The 17,953-nt window shown below is 34.2% G+C and overlaps 1 protein-coding gene across 1 annotated transcript in view; it reads left to right on the top strand.

The window, feature by feature from the left end:
* The window catches only part of LOC145301351 (potassium channel subfamily K member 6-like), a 336,487-nt gene extending 318,747 nt beyond the window's left edge, over positions 1-17,740 (top strand). Inside the window, exons 3-4 of the mRNA XM_080144572.1 lie at positions 9,567-9,790; positions 16,963-17,740. Of these exons, the coding sequence (XP_080000698.1) occupies positions 9,567-9,790; positions 16,963-17,639 (901 nt within the window). The 3' untranslated portion in view covers positions 17,640-17,740. The remainder of the gene's footprint in view (positions 1-9,566; positions 9,791-16,962) is intronic.
* Positions 17,741-17,953: the final 213 nt, after the last annotated feature.

A 17,953-nucleotide genomic window follows, 5' to 3' on the forward strand; every position in this document is an offset into this window, starting at 1 on the left:
ACCATTATCAATGGACCAGAGGTCATCTCGTCAGCGTCAGACAAGGCCAAACTATTTGCAAAGTACTTTGCAGCTAATTCTACCCTATGCGACGAAGGCCATCAACTCCCCATATTTCCTCCTATAACACAGAACAAGCTAGGTAAAATACAAATATCCGTGCATGAGGTCGCCAAGCTAATCAAGAACCTTGACTCCAGTAAAGCAACTGGCCCTGATGGCATCCCAATTATAGTGTTAAAAAAGGTTCAACCAGAACTCGCTCCCATACTTACGAAACTATTTAAGCGCTGCCTTAAGGAGAAGTGTTTCCGACTCCCTGGAAGACCTCATCAGTTTGCCCTGTAGTTAAGAATTCAAGTGATAAGGCATCTCCCTCTCAGTACAGACCAATAAGTCTCCTGTTTGTTATGAGTAAGTTGCTGGAAGCCATATTAAATAGAGAAATAGTCAACCACCTCAGCAGGAATAACCTTCTTAGTGACACACAATATGGTTTCTGCTCTGCAAGATCTACCGCAGATGTGGTGACGGTTATATCTCACAGGATTAGTGAATCTCTTGACAAAGGCTTCCTTTCTAGGGCAATTGCTCTTGACATATCAAAGGCCTTCGACAAGGTATGGCATAAGGGTCTACTTCACAAGATTTCCAGCTACGGTATAACTTGAAATGTCTTCTCAATCATTAAATCATTTTTCTCCGATAGGCTCATAAGAGTAGTGGTCGATGGACAAAAATCGGAGGCCTGCAATATAAATGCTGGAGTCCCTCAGGGGTCAATCCTGGGCCCAACTCTCTTCCTAATCTACGTCAATGACCTCCCTAAACACATACTTAAATCATTCGTTGACATCTATGCTGATGACACGACCATCTACGGCAACACATTAAAGGCTGTAAATGACAAAGTTCTCTCTGAGTCTCTCTCCTCTGATCTCGAGCGCGTGGTTCAATGGGGGAAGATGTGGCTGGTTACTTTTAATGCATCTAAAACCAAACTCCTATCCTTACATCATCAACGCTCTGATCCCCATCTGGCATCAATTGGGATGGATGGCTCTCGTCTGGGAGAGGCCCCGTGTTTTGACAAGCTTCTGGGTTTGACCTTTACTCCTGATCTAAAATGGAACACGTACATCAAGTCTGTTGCCAAGGTCGCTGGAAAGATGGTGGGATCCTTCTACCGCTCCAGAAGATATCTCACTACTGATTCAATTCTCTATCTATATAAAAGCCTAGTACATCCAATTGAATACTGTTGCCATATCTGGGCAGGAGCTGCTAAAAACAGCCTATCCTTCCTTGACAGAGTACAAAATAGACTTCGTGGCTTAGTGGGGGATGCCCTTTTCTCTACCATGCAACCTCTCTCCCACAGAAGAGACGTTGCGAGCCTATCTTTGTTTTATCGTTATTTCGATGGCAGGTGCTCGTCTGAACTCCAATCTCTGGTCCCCCCTCGCCAATCTTTCACGAAAAACACCCGTCTAGCTGAATCCACTGTTAAAAATTTCCCCCACTCTTTATCTGTGCCTAAATCAAAACGTGGATTCCATGAACAATGCTTCTTTCTTAGAACTGCACGCCTGTGGAACTTTGTTCCGTCTGCCTGCTTCCCACCTGACTACAACTTGGATGTCTTCGAGTCCAACGTTAACAAATGCCTAATGAACCGTCCCCTTAAGTAAACACTTCATCAAATCTCCACACTAACGTAATGTACTTGCAATAACCCTTATCCCTGAGTGGCTTCCGGGCCTTGATAAGTGGTGATCACTGTGTAAAAAATAATAATAATAATAATAATAACGATAAATTTCACAATTTTGTGATGTTCTACAATTTTCTCTCTCAATAACGGGCTTTTAAACCAAAGCTAGTGAGAATAGTCAAAGAGTCAATTAGATGGAAAGCACCTGGCGTAGGATGTTTGCTGGGCCAAGCAGAACTGACTTCTGGAGTAGGGTAATGTTGTATCTGATTCCCAAGGAGTTCAGCTGTTCCATGAGATCATCCAGAATTGAGCCACATGCAGCCATGATTATTGACACGATTGAAGTTTCATATTCCACAATCTAGCAATCTTCACACTCAGTTTCTGATAGTTTCGTAGTTTTTCGTTCTTTTTGTCTGTTAAGTTGATGTCGCTTAAGCAAACCTCATCAATAATTTGGCATTCATTGTTTATTTGTTCACAACTATAATAACCGGTTTTATTATTATTATTATTATTATTATTATTATTATTATTATTATTATTATTATTATTTACTCACCATCAAAAGTTTCCCTTTGAGAACAACTTGTGGCGTTCTCTGGAATTTGAGTGACAACAAGTTTTCCAATAGTTCCAGTAATCTCCACCTCTTTGAATAGCTCATGTGTGTTTGTTTCCGCATTCAAGCGTTTTCCTTAATATTTCAGCCGTTTTCATTCGTGTTATCCGTTGTATCTTATCAATCATCCCTCTGATTCCAATCTCTCCTATCATTTTTTTCGAAGTTTTTCGGTATTGTTCCTAGATCTGTTACTCTTAGTTGTGTTATCTTGACTTTTTTCATCTTCCATATCCCTTTGAGATATCTAGTCAATTCACTGTATTTGTTCCGCTTCTTTTCTCATTGATCTTCACTCTGTAACTGTTGGAACGGCAAAATCAATGATCTGGCAGGACTTTTACTTTTTGTTAACTAGTATACCATCTAGTCTTCTTGCTTGGATTGATTTATCTGTGTGTATATCCATACCCCATAAGATTTTGTGACTTTCATTTTCAAGTACTGCTGCCGATTTGTGCTTGTATGATTTAACGGAGTGTTCAATATCCAGTTGTCTGCATAATTCCCAATGTACTGCTTTTCTCACTTGATCGTGTCTATTATATTCCTTTTGGACTAGCTTGCAGCATTCGCTTATTATGTGGTTTATTATTTTGTCTCTTCGTCCACAGAGTCTGCATGTGTCGTTTTCTTGTGTCTTGTCTATCATTGGTTTGATGTGGTTGGTTCTAATCCTAATCCTAATATCTTTTGCGGCTGTTATTAAGGATTGCATTTCTTTATTTAGGTTTCCATTTTTTAGCCATGTGCATTTTTTCGTTATTATTATTATTATTATTATTATTATTATTATTATTATTATTATTATTATTATTGGCTCAAAAGGAGCTTAAACACAAGTCATCAAGAATCTCTCCTTAAAGACAACCTGTGGTGTTCTTTGAAGCTGAGTGACTACAAGTCTCCCAGATTTCCAGTACTCTCCACCTCTTTCGATAACATTCGCAAATGAATTTGCATTATCGCAACAGCCGTTTATCGTTAATTTTTCACTGACAGAGGCCATTGGTCTCCACTGGAATTTGAGTGGTAATAATCCTTTCCAAAGTCCCAGTTCTCTTCATACTTGTCCAGCGAAGGTCTGGTCAGCGCTCTCTCCTCGGTCTTTCCATCCTCCTTGACCATTTTCGACTATTTGACATCAGTTTTCTTTTGGGGGGGTGATGGGGCAATAGGAGGGGGTGAGATAAGGGATACGGAACTTATATATATGTTGCTTCCACGTTCTTGGTTCCATGTAACGCTTTTTCATGTTTTGCCTCTGCAGCAATTTGTCTGGCCCGCGCATGTGGCTCATGTGTATTAGTCTCCACATTGAAGGGTTTTCCTTAATATTTTAGCTTTTTTCATTATTGTTTTGTATCTTCCCAGCCATTCCTTTAATTCCAATTCCTCTCATTCTTTTTTCAAAGTTTTTCAGAATTGTTCCCAGTGCTCCAATTATTATAGGTATTATCTTGATTTTCTTCATCATCCATATCCCTTTCAGTTCTTTGGTTAGCTCTGTGTATTTGCTCCGTTTCTCCCTTTTTTATATATATTTACCCTGTCGTCAGCTGGGACAAAAAGTCTACGATTTGATAGGACTTTTCTGTCTTGTTAATTATTACAACACGCGGTCTTCCTGCTTGGGTGGGTTTTTCTGTTTGTACCATTTGTCTGTGCGTTCTAAATGCAGTTGTTTGCATAATTTCAAGTGTACTCCCCTCCCCACTTGATCGTTCCTGTTCGTGTATTCCTTTTAAGCCAATTTGCTGCATTCGCTTACTATATGGTTTATTGTTTCGTCTTTTTGTCCACAAAGTCTGTATTTGCTGTTTTCTTATGTTTTGTCGATCGTTGCTTTGATGTGGTTATTCTTATCAGTTATCTTGTGTTGCAGTTATTAAGGATTCAGTTTCCCGGTTTTATGTGACATTTTTACATCCATGTCCAGGTATTTTCGTTATTCTCATCTATCATTCTTATAAATCACCCGTGTAATTGCTTCCCTTTCTTTTTTCTCGTCTTATCCTTTGTCTATCTGTTTACTGTTTTGTTGGTTTTCCAGTGTCTCTCGCGTCCATTATCCTTTCGGTGTTCTGCATCATGTATTTTTCTAGTTATTTTTGTGTCATGTTCACAGTCTTCTATACAATCCAGTCCTCTCCCGTTGTCTTCCTTTTGACGTAGAGTCGGTCAACATCGACCTTTGAGTGTATTACATTGTGCATGGTCATTATTATTATTATTATTATTATTATTATTATTATTATCTATATATTAATACGTTTGTCCGTCCAATGTCATGTGTCACAAAAAAGTATCATCATCGCAAACTTTAATTAATGAGAAACGAGTTACCTACCGTATTCACACATGGTTTGGTGATCATTTTACTAAGAATATCGCCCCATGCTTTATACCTTCTTTTTTATTAGAGTGGATGGAAGATAGGCGCGTATACGAGGGGCGGGTAACTTCTGATTATGACCTCATTCCTCTTAAAATTATGGTGGTAGGTGTGTTACGAATTGAGGTAATCCTCACATGGATTGACGATTGTTTTAATGACAAGTAGTGCATTATGCATGGACATGAGTTTCCTGGTTTTCTGGTCGAGTTGTCTGAGTTCTTCTTTTGTCCACCCTATAAACGGTCCAGAGTACCTTACTAGTGACACCGCCCATGTATTTATACCTTTTATTAGGTTTCTGCTATATAATTTCGTTTCCAGGAGTTTTCTTGTTCTCCTGAGGTATTCCTTTCCAATTTTCTCTGTCATTTCTGTTGCTCTGATGGTGTCCGCTTCCAGAATTCCCAAGTATTTATAGTCGTCTTGTTCCCCTAGTGCCTTCATTTCTGTTTGGTTGGGTAATTCCATGCCTTCTGTCGTTTCCAATTTCCCCTTTCTTATAACTAGTTGTGCGCACTTTTCCATTCCAAATTCCATTTGGATATCTTGGCTGAAGATTCTGGTAGTGTTGATTAGTGTCTCTAGCTCCTTTTCGGTCCTTGCAAAAAGTTTCAGATCGTCCATGTACATCAGGTGGTTCATTTTTTCCTCTGTATTGGAGAACTTGTATCCGGCTTGGCACTTTCTCAGAATACTGCTCAAGGGCATAATGGCTATGATGAATAGTAGTGGTGATAGTGAGTCTCCTTGAAAGATGCCTCTTTGTATGTTAATTTCTGTTATGTGTTGTCAAGTATTTTCCACATAGTTGGTAAGCACGTGATTGGCCTATAGTTCCTAGGGACGGTTCCTTTCTCTGTGTCCTTCTGTAGCAGTGTGGTTCTACCTTTTGTCATCCAGTCTGGTACGCTTGCTACCTGTATACATCTTCTCGGGTATTGGGCCTGCCTTTCGTGTAAGGTTGTGAATTTTTTAACCAGTATGTATGTATCCCGTCGTGCCCTGGTGCTCTGCAGTTTGCCATTTTTCCTATGGTTTTCTTTAGGGTTTCCTTGTTGATTTCATTCACTGTTCCTTCTTCTATTTATTGTAACTCTTCTTTCATGTCTTTCAGCCATTCAGCATTTCTATTGTGATCTCGTCCCTCTTCCCATATTTTATGCCAGTAGAGTTTTGTTTCTGTCGGATTTGGTTGTTCTGTTTTTGTTTTTCCTCCGTTCACATTTTGGTAGAATTGGCTTTCATTAGTTTCAAATGTTCTGTTTTGTTTGCATTGTTAAGATATTTATCTATATCGTCTCAATCTCGCTTCTTTTGCTTTTATTTTTTGGTCCAGTTCTTCATATTTCTTGTTTAGCCTCTCCCTGTCAGTTACATGTCCAATGTTCCGTTTTCCCCGCATTGCTTTCTTCCTGTTGATCATTTTGGCTTCTTTTTTATGTTTGTGTATTTGGTTTTCTAGTCTTATTTCCCATCATGGTTTTGTCGGTCCGCTTGTCCCCGGTTGTTTTTCTGATTTGAGATTCATACTTACCATTTTGGCGCCTGCGTAAATTAGATTGTTTTAGTCTGTGATTGTATTTGTTGGGATATGTGGGAGGAGCTTGTTAACCTTCTCTGTTTCTGTTGTTAGTTTCTTCTGCTCTTGGTTCCTTAACGATGGGAGCTGTAAGTTTTTTCCTCGTTCATCAGCTGTATTATTTTATTTACTTCATTTGCTTCATTCTCTGTTAGTTCTGTTTTATTGTTCTCGGTTTCCACGTTTGTGGACTTCGTTCTTCGTTGGTCCTCGGCCTTTGGTATTTTTACTTGTGAGGCTTTAACTTGTGGTGTTGCTCTACGTGCGGTTCCGTTTGGGGATGCTTCTCGTTCAGTTTCATCGTTTAGTTTTCGCTGTATTTCTGTTAGTTCTTGTTTAGAGAGCCAACCTTTCTTGAGTATCAGTCTTGCTTGGTCCACAATTCTTTGTTCTGTCGTATGCAAGTCACTGGATAGGTCCCATAGTTCTTTCATTCGTTTCCGATAACCTCCATATCTATATTTAGAATGACTTCTATAGTAGCATTCCATTACGAGTCTATTCTCTTTTGTTGTCCATTTCTTTCTTCGTTTTTTTTTTTTTTTTTTTCCTTTTGATGGTTATAATGGTTGTGCTGTCTTTGTCCGGTATCTTTTTATTCCCTGAAATTAGAGGTTATACTTACCTATTCAGTGTCCCTGTTATTTGAGTTTCTGAAATTAGAATGTTGGCCAACATTCGCAGGATGACGACCGGGTCCCCAATGCTGGCTAACGAAGGAGCACCTGCCGATCATGACACCCAGATCTTTCTTCTCGGTCCCACGGTTTGTATTATTTGTAATTGACATTTTTCATATTTTAATGTTTGTGGCAACACAGGACCCAGAATTGTTTTACCTGTGGTTCTGCTGCAGGAATAGTATAATGCTCCCATGTATACAGGAGATATCGTGCACTATCACACATACATATGGGACATGACAAAAAAATTTGAAAATAGAAATTAAAGAATTTAAGAAAGATGTTCAAAGGACTTATTAATATTTACTTAGTATAAGTCCGTAGTTGTTATTCGAAATTAGAGATATTTTAAGATAGATTCCCCTCCCATATTTACAAGTGTATTTGTATTGTGGATTCGTCGTAATACCGTCAGATATAGTTACCGATTTTTTTAATTATTATTATTATTATTATTATTATTATTATTATTATTATTATTATTATTATTATTATTATTCACTGGGAGTTTTTACGGGCGTCATCACAGTGATTCCATACTTGTAATAACAAATAGTGTTCCTCCTATAGTCTGAGTTACAACAATTTTTCCAGATTTCTCGTATTCTCAGCTTATTTCAAGACCCGGAGTAAATCACTTTGCGTTGTCGCAATATCTGTTGATTATTAATATTTATTGGTGTCTTTTCCTGGAATTTAAGTGGTAATAATTTGTCCGTGATTTCAGAACCTCGTGTTATCTTATATTGGAGGTCTGCATATTCATGTTGCTTCTGATCTTTCCCGATCCTAATGCCTCTTTATTTTATTTTATATACCATATTTTAAAACAAGATTAACATTATTGGATTTTGTTTCTAAATATTTGCCCTTGCATGTTTAATTTTGTTGGACTCGTGTGTGTATATATATATATATATATATATATATATATATATATATATATAATATGTGTGTGTTGAATATATACATATATATATATATATAAAGAAAAGACGACATTATTCCATTTCCGTTTAACGAAAACCGGATTTCTTTTCTTGTTGCAGACCACCTACTAGTTTGCCAGTTGTGTACAATTCCCAAGAGCGACCGGAGCCTTCTATCATGTCTGAAAGTGACACAATGTTCAACGAGCCAGATCGGAGATACGCCGCTGTACAACTCACCAATCCATGTTATGACAGCATGACCATTGCTAGTACTCTCAAATGCAAATCCGGATGGTTCAACGCTTGAGGGCACAGCTCAATGAAGTTTCCGGCCACAGTTAGGGTCTTTAGTGTGGTTTCAAGTGAGGGTTTCATCATGCCACCTTACATCTTCGATGTTGGCTTGAAAATCAAAGTGTACCTGAATTTGCTCAAGAGTGTGGTGATCCACTGGTACAATCAGGTGGTTGTCGGCAGAACTTGGGTGTGACAGCACTCTCGGCGCCTGCTCAGAAGTCCAAAGAGACCCAGGCTTGGCTTCAGAAGGAATGCTGCGGCTTTGTACCCTTTTTTCACTGATCCACCTTCTCCCTCAACCTGAACACTTGGACAACTTCGTGTGGTTATACGTCGAGAATATCAACAATATGACCCTCTACAACACTAAAGCCAGCTTATTCGCCGCCATTCATCGAGTATTCGCCGAGCTCCCGCCCGCTCTTGTGGAAAAGGCACGCTCCCAGTTCCGGACCTGTATCGAGGCGTTGACTGAGATTGAGACTGAAGGCAGCTACATTAAAAAGATGTCAACCCTACTACATAATCAAGTTATCTCAATTGATTTTTTTCAATAAACATTTCAAAATAAAGCTGTAGTGTTGTTTTCTTTAAGGCTATAAATTGATTATACATCCATATATATATATATGTATATATAAATCCATGCCATTAATATATATATATATGTGTGTGTGTGTATGTATGTATGTATGTTTGTATATATATATATATATATATATATATATATATATATATATATATATATATATTATAATAGTTTTCAAAGTTCCCAAAATCAAATTTCCTTCAGTTTGTAGTTTATTACATTTCAAAAGGTAATTATTACAATATTGTTTCATTTGCAACCAACAAGTCAGCAAAATTGAGTTTTTGTAGCATTTTTAGTAGCGTACCCATCAGATGTATTCCCTAAATAAAAAACAAAAAACATGATTTTGAACAACATGGTTTATATAACCGACATACGCGGCGAACATTCTTCTTGTTATCGGTAACCTACCTAGGAACGGACTCAAACCTTGGTCCCGAAATTAGCATTAAGATTCAGCTAATGCATTCCACTCGTAAAAGTATCACAGGCAAAAATATGACCGATGTCATCCGATTATGTTACTGTTTTTTTTTTTTTGTTTTTTGTTGTTGTTTTTTCTTTGTTTTTTTTTTTATATACTTCTCTTTGATTCCAATTTCTTCTAATTGTTTTCCAGGTTTTCAGAAAAAGTGCTCATTGAATTATTAAGAGTACTATAGTTTTTCATGATTTATATTGCATTTATTATTATTATTATTATTATTATTATTATTATTATTATTATTATTATTATTATTTTATAGGCAGGCCGTAGATCGACTGTGGAACTACACCGAGAGCCTGAACATCTTGAATAAAGACCACTGGAAGCAGAGCGTAAATGACAAATTAAAGGACTTCCAATTGGAGGTGTTCAGAGCGGTCAAAGAAGGGGGTTGGGACGGCAGCGATGAGAAGAACACTGTTGAACTCCAGTGGTCTTTTACGGGGGCCCTGCTCTACTCTGTCACCGTTATAACCACCATCGGTTAGTAATGTTTCTTTTTGTTCTTTTTAACATTATTTTGTACGCACATTATTTACGTACACACTCTATTAAAATGCTATTTGTTATGTATATACAATAATTTCTCATGGAAATGTTTTCAATTAAATTCACATTAATTGAGAATCTCTTTTTCATTACAGGATTGTAACCATTTAACATTTGTACGGAATTCATATTTACGTATGCTAATTATAATATTCATCGTATACAAGTTCCATCCGATTTAAAATATGAAGTTATCTAGTCGAATGTTGCTATGTTGGAATTAATTAACTACGCATGTGATAACTGCATATTTTTTACTAAGTATAATTATTCGTTATATTTGAAATAATTTTAAATGGCGAGAATAATAGGGTTAACAATGTTTCTGTTTTAACTTAAATGTACAGCACGAGTTTTCCCCCTAAATATTTTGTATGATTTTCACTCTCACAAAATTAACTTGTATGTCAAATTAAACTAACATGATATTAATTGATTCACGACTATGCCGGATAGTTCCAGCTATATATATATATATATATATATATATATATATATATATATATATATATATATATATATATATATATATATATATACTAGCCTGGGTGCCCGGCGTTGCCCGAGTGTTTGGATGTGTGTGTTGAGCAAAAAAAAAAAAAAAAGTGGTTGTAGGCAGGCAGGCTCGAACCCGTATCGCGAAGAAGGAAAAGAACATGAAAAAAAAACGTGGCGGCTTTGCTGTTTCGACTATCGCCAAACCGGAAGTGATGTAGGTTTAAATTAAGGCTTGTCAATCGAAAAGAGAGGATGACTTTCGAAAACATCGGCGAAAAAAGCGCCCAGTTGAGGGTGAAGTGATTAATGTTTTTAGCCAATTTTTCCGCATTTGTCGTCCGATGGGTCGGCTCCACAACGATACCGATCTCGTGAAAATCCGTCGCCTGTCGAAAGTTTTAGGCAGTCAAACATACACACATATACAAATACATTTAAACAAACAGGTGAGGTTTATATTATAGATTATATTGGATGCAATATATAGTCATGATTTAAAAAAAAAATTTTTTTTAATTAAAGACTCGAGCGCCACCACCGACAATCGAAACCAAAACCTTCAGCTTACGAGTTATTTTTACCTCTGCCGCCAATGACTGGGCCATGTAGACATATTCACAGTACGGCTAAAAATTAAAACATGAACCAATAGCTACTACGTTATGCGTTCGTAATGGCGGCGTTTGACTTTCACCTGGCAAATTTCATTTTTTTTTTTAATTTTCACACTTTTGCACCGATTTTTCCGGGCTAAACCCCAAATATAAAGTTTCACATGGATTCAAATACCTTATATATGAAGTTTCATGTCTGTAGACCAAAACCTCTAGAAGGAGTTTGGTAGGCAAAATCTTTTAAACAAAAATATATACGTATACATAAATATATATGGAAACAATTTTGTGTTTACTATAAACTTTTTACACAAATATTATGGAGGTATAAATCATGTAGAATATCTGCATGAATATAATTACACGTAATAGTTAACTAAAGATGATCATCCCATAAGAAAACCGAAGAAACTAATAGGGAATTAATTAAAATGAATGTTTAAAAGAATATGCAAATTAGCTAGATCTTCTGCTTGTGAATGCAATTCCATGCCCCCTACATAACAAAATTGTATTTTCTTTTTAAATAAATAGAGAAAAGGGTTTTTAATATGAATATCAATACACACGCCTGAATAAAAAATTTATAGGAGTATATATATATATATATATATCTATATATATACAGAGAGAGAGAGAGAGAGTGTGTCTTACTTAATTAAACTTATCGGTTGAAACCCAATCCCAATATTAATAATTCAAAAAGGATTTCTAAAATGAAAATAAGATCGTATACTGTAACCTTACAGCGCTCCATACAACTTGTAAGGCACCATTTCGGGGGTGGGGAGTCACATATAAATTGAGGCTGAAAAGTATCCAACATAGACGACACGATATCGGTTCTCTTTGTTTACATTTGAAAAAGATGGTGCCCATATTGTTTTGATCTTCTGTAAGACACACTCCTATATATATATATATATATATATATATATATATATATATATACAGAGAGAGAGGGGGAAGAGAAAGAGATAGATAGATAGATAGATAGATTATGGGCAGTCAATTTTATAATTATAACAATTTAAACATCGAGTGTATGTATATTTGATCGTGTTGTTTTTATTACCTTTATATATTTTTGCATAAAAAAGTCGTAATAATGTAAGAACCGTCCGAAGTTCATATTTGTTATTTTATATGTCAGTATATATTTTACATCCATACGTATATATATATATATATATATATATATATATATATATATATATATATATATATATATATATATCGAAAGAGAGAAAGAGAGAGAGAGTTGTAAAAATATTTTCTCTCTATTTACTTCCTCCTTTCCCTGCTCCCCATTTACACCGCCGCTTCATCGTTCACAGGGGACTAATACGAACGCACATCGATTTTGGGTTTTGCAGTTGCATACAAAACCTGAAATACTTCCTACTGTGGGAAACGCACCACGCCTAATTATACATTGCTTATTTGCAATTTATTTCGAAGCATTATTACACTAGGAAAAAACCCAAACACGATTCTTTCCTTTTCTTGGTGATTCCTTTCCTTTTTCTTTTTTTTTTTTTTCATTAACATATATTATATCATTTCCTTTTCCTTCAGTTTCGTTTCGTTCGATGATTTCTTCTTCTGTTTCCGTTTTTTCGATTACATAGTTAAATATTTCTTTTCAACTTATCGCATTACAAAATGTAAACTGTCAAATTTACACTGAACCGATTACGACCAAATCAATATCGATTAGTAACAAATCAATTTACGAGTGCTTTAAAATATTTACCCACTCAGATCGAAAACTACTACATTTAAAAATGTAAGCAATGCATTTCTAGATGCATCTCTGAACCCCTCAGTTCCGGTTTACTGCGTTTCGTATGCTTTCGTTTCGTTTTTTTCATGTTCCCATTTTTTTTATTTCATTGCGATCATAAACATCGTTACGATATAACTCAAAGCAATATGAATTTCAATACCGATGCTGTTTTTATCACAAACAAGTTGTTTCCTTTTTTGTAATATTTACTTCAATATCTTAGGACTTTACTGTACTAATTATCTTTGAATTATACACAGAAACTAATATTTACCTCCAAATGCATTTTTACATTGGGTTCATTTAATTTCAACATTTTACTGAATTGGTTAGCTCGGCGTGAAAAAAAAATTCTCGCAACTTTGTTTCCTCACGTGCACAAATACTTTCTTCCCTTGGGGAAATTAAGTTTTGTCCTTAATCTTCAAATTCCTATTTCAGTCACCTGAATTACTTAGTGTAAAAGGAGATTAGAAATTTCTGCATAGAATAATACGCCGGTACATAATTACATTACGACAAAATCATCGTTCACATTCCATGTGCCCACTTCTATAGGTTTCCGGGTATGCTGACACAGTTACGGGTTGTCTATTCAGAAAGCCGTTCTTAACATGGGGAGGTTTGGGGTGTCTCTTTCGAGACCCGGTTATTTGGAAAATTTTCCATCGAATTAATGAGAACGGGCCTGTTTTCCATGGAACATTTTGGGTTATTACAAACAGAAAATCACATGACATATTAATCAGGGTTTAAACGGGGCGAACGCCATTTGAATACCGAAACAAAACCAAAACGTTTATCGTACAATAATTTATCAAAATATAATTGGCCAAACATTTAGCGAAAAATTTGTGTAAAAAAATTATAATTTAAATACAATTTCGTCATGAAAGCAACACTGAATTTTTATAAATTAGTTTTTTTTTTATATTTTTTATTGGGAAGGTCGACAACAAATCAATTGAAATGATTGTTTTTTATAAAGGGGAAGTGTTTTTTTTTGGGGGGGGGGTAACTGCAATCGTTCTCCAGTTAATATTTTCTGTTATTTATTTCATGCTTCGGCCGTAATTTTGTTTTCACGTGTACAAACACTTTTTTTCCTTTGGGGAAATTCAGTTTTGTCCTTAATCTTTAAATTACTATTTCAGTGACCTAAATTACTTAGTGTGACAAGAGTTTAAGAATTTATTGCCAAACCAAAATAGTATTTATAATTAAATATTATGAATTTTAATAATACAATTTGGTAATGAAAGCAACTTTTTTCTTTTTTTTCCCCCGAACAAATAAATAATTGAAAACGTTATTTTGGATTAAAGCAACTTTGAAAGGTCAACAACAAATTAATTTAAATGATTGTTTTTTTTTTGTTTTGTTTTTTATAACGGGGAACTGGATTGTTTTATTTATTTATATATTCATTTATTTTTAAACGGCAATCGTTCTACAGTTTACATTTTTGGTTATTTATTTCATGCTTCGGCCATAGGCTAACCAGGATATACACAGAAGGTGCGTTAAATAAAATGGCGTCTCCAATTTAGGAAATAAAGTGTAGAAGTGCCGTTATTCTTTGGATTATATTCGTAGGGTGGCACAATTTCAAATAAATACAAAATTAAAACGGAGCGAAATTTAAGTTTCCCTTCCATTTTTACAACAACCGAACAAATAAGGGTGATTGATTTACTAGGATTTTTATTAGAAGCTCAGCACTTATTAAAATTATTTTATCGTTGAATTTTTCGCATTTTGGTTACATTTGTTAGTTGGCAATCGCTGATAGCCCACTTCAAAAATATGAATGATATATATATATATATATATATATATATATATATATATATATATATATATATATGCAAGTTAAAATGTGTATGCGTTTTTTATTTAATATGAGCAATGATTACGAAGCATATTTTATGTAAAATATGCTTTGTCCTATTCATATGAAGTTCGGTTAAATGTATACATGTTCTACATATTTAAAAGCCTAGAGAAATATATTTTATTAATGTGATGAGAAATAGATACATATTCAGTTAATATAAGAAGCAAATATATGTAAATTAAACGAACGGCATGAGATTTAGCGCGTGGAACAGAGAAGGAAAACATTTTGCGAAAGTTGTCAACTGAATGGATATTACGCATCGGCTTTTATTCATCATGAAATGATAGAATCGACGTGTCTTCAACAAAATTCGAGAGCGTGTGTTCAGCGAAGAGAGGGAAGAATTATTTTTTTTAAAATACGTTACAGCTCGTCTGTGTGCGCCACTACGACTGAGTTGACAATTGAAAATGGTTTGAAAGTATAGTTCAATAAACTCAATTATGTTGAAATGAGTTCATTCCAAACATGAATGATTTTTCAAATAAGGGAATTTAAATAGTTACAAATTTAGGAAATACATTTCGTATAAACAAATGAGGACAAAAAATAATATACATAAAAGATAGATGCCATTCATAAAATATAAATAAAAAAATTATTATATATATATATATATAATACTTTTTTATTTATATTTTATGAATGGCATCTATCTTTTATGAATATTATTTTTATATATATAATATGTATATATAAATAATATTCATAAAAGATAGATGCCATTCATAAAATATAAATAAAAAAGTATTATATATATATAATACTTTTTTATTTATATTTTATGAATGGCATCTATCTTTTATGAATATTATTAATATATATATATATATATATATATATATATATATATATATATATATATATATATATAGTAAGTTATTTATAAAATATATATGGCGATTAAGCTACACAGAATATTCCTCGGTGACGAATCCTAGCGTGGATAAAACGCGGAATATTCTGTGTTGCTTAATCATCATATATATTTAATAACATACTACCTAGCACTACCTATGTATTGAGCACTGTTGAAGTAAATACTTAAAGTTTACGCATAAATTTATACTTTCGTATATTTATTTATGTAATTAAATGAAGTATATATATATATATATATATATATATATATATATATATATATATATGGAATAACAAAAATTTATATTCCAAAAATCATGATGTTAACAATCTTCTAGTTTATTCCTTTAAATCAGTTGATTTATACAATTCTTGAAAGTATCTGTTTCGTAGCGTAATATCAATCATTTAAGTATTATATCGATCAGTGAATCTATTATGCCATTAACTCATCAGAAGAAATAGTTATGATGAGTTAAGGCCATAATAGATTCATTGACTGATATAATAATACAGTTTTACACAAATCCTTCACCACTATAAATAAATCATTTGTGCGGATTTCCGAACAACTTAGTTATTGTCCCGGAAGCTCATACGTCGAAATACATCATATATATATATATATATATATATATATATATATATATATATATATATATATATATATATATATATATATATATATATATATATGAAATGTAGCTGGATGAGTAGGACATCCGTGTATAAAATAACTCGACAAAACAGAGCAAGTGTAAAATTTCTAATCGTCATAGAATGGGGTTTTATCTTTCGTCTTCATTTTCACCAGATTTCATCAGAAATAAGTGAAAGTCCCTGATTGTTTTATTTGTTTTTGTTTTTTTTATGTTTTTGTTTTTGTTTTATGTTTGTTTGTTTTTTTTTGGGGGGGGAGGTTTGTTTGTTTGTTTTTAATTTACAAAAATTACATTAGAATTTTTTGTGGTAATAAAGAAATGTAGAAGGAGAGTAACAGAAGGTGGAAGAGAATGTGAGCCATGCTTAAACCAAATGAATGTAATATTATGTTTGATTAAACTTATTGGATATGCAACAGAATTAATGTTCTTTGCTTTTTAATAGCATTTGATATTTTATATATTACTCTATTTTTATTTATTATTATTATTATCATTATTATTATTACTACTACTACTACTATTATTATTATTATTATCATTATCATTATTATTATTATTATCATTATTATTATTATTATTATTATTATTATTATTATACACGATTTCTGATAACTTACTTTTATATAGTATTTATAAGTGTCGGGTGTATTTTCGTTGTCTCGCTTTCAGCGCTAAATAACGTAAATAATATCTTTTTCTACGCTTGAATGTTCATAAGTTTATTGTAACGCATATAATATATTTATCCTTGTTCTCTCTTTTATTTTTGTTTTGTCAAGGTTATGGACACATCGCACCGAAAACAGTAGCTGGTCGACTTGTAACCATCGCCTATGCCGTAGTCGGTATTCCGCTCATGCTCCTCTGCCTAGCCAATCTGGGTAGTTTTTTGGCCAGTTGTTTCCGGGCTTTCTACACCCAGGTGTTATGCTGCATGTGTTGCGAAAAGAAGCCCAAAGGTGAAGCGTCCATGACGACATCGGCGGCGGTGCGTTCAGAAATAGCAACGACGTTCATCCCCCCGAGGGGACCCAGTCTGGAGAACGGTGAATTTATGCACGGAAACTTCATCGATGGGACCGTGTTGCCCCATAACACGGTGGTTTGTACCCTGGATGACGAAAAAGACGAGCGACCTGTTACTATCCCCGTTGTTGTCACCTTGCTATTTATGGCCGGTTATATATTTTGTGGGACTCTTCTGTTTAGCATGTGGGAAAAAAATTGGGATTATATCGAAGGTTCTTACTTCTGTTTTATAACCCTCAGTACAATCGGATTCGGTGATTTCGTACCCGGTACGTCTATCGATTCGTGGCACAATGAAGGTAAACAAGTCATATGCACGCTCTATCTGCTCTTTGGACTCGCAACTGTCGCAATGTGTTTTGAACTGATGCAAGCCCAGGTTCGGGCTACATGTCGGTCAATTGCAGAGAGGGTTGGAATTTTGTAAACTGAACTGTAATTCCAGTATATTTTTGTTAATTTTCTTCCTCTTGTATTTTTTTTTCCATTTAAAGAATATTTTTTGATTTTCTTTTCCTATTTTTCTGACTCGTGAGACGCTTTTATTTTCTTAACTTGAAGCGATTTTATCCAACAGTTCAATAAAAAAATTATATTGCTTACTAAAGAAATAGTATCTAATTCCCATCAATAAGCCACCACATAAGTAATACATATTAAATGATATTTTATGATAACATATATATAAAATAATATATATTAAAATTTTAAATGATATAGATATATAATAATCATATATAA

The sequence above is a fragment of the Euprymna scolopes genome, chromosome 1 (genome assembly GCF_053919585.1).
Source record: "Euprymna scolopes isolate OS-2025 chromosome 1, ASM5391958v1, whole genome shotgun sequence".
NCBI lineage: Eukaryota > Metazoa > Mollusca > Cephalopoda > Sepiida > Sepiolidae > Euprymna > Euprymna scolopes.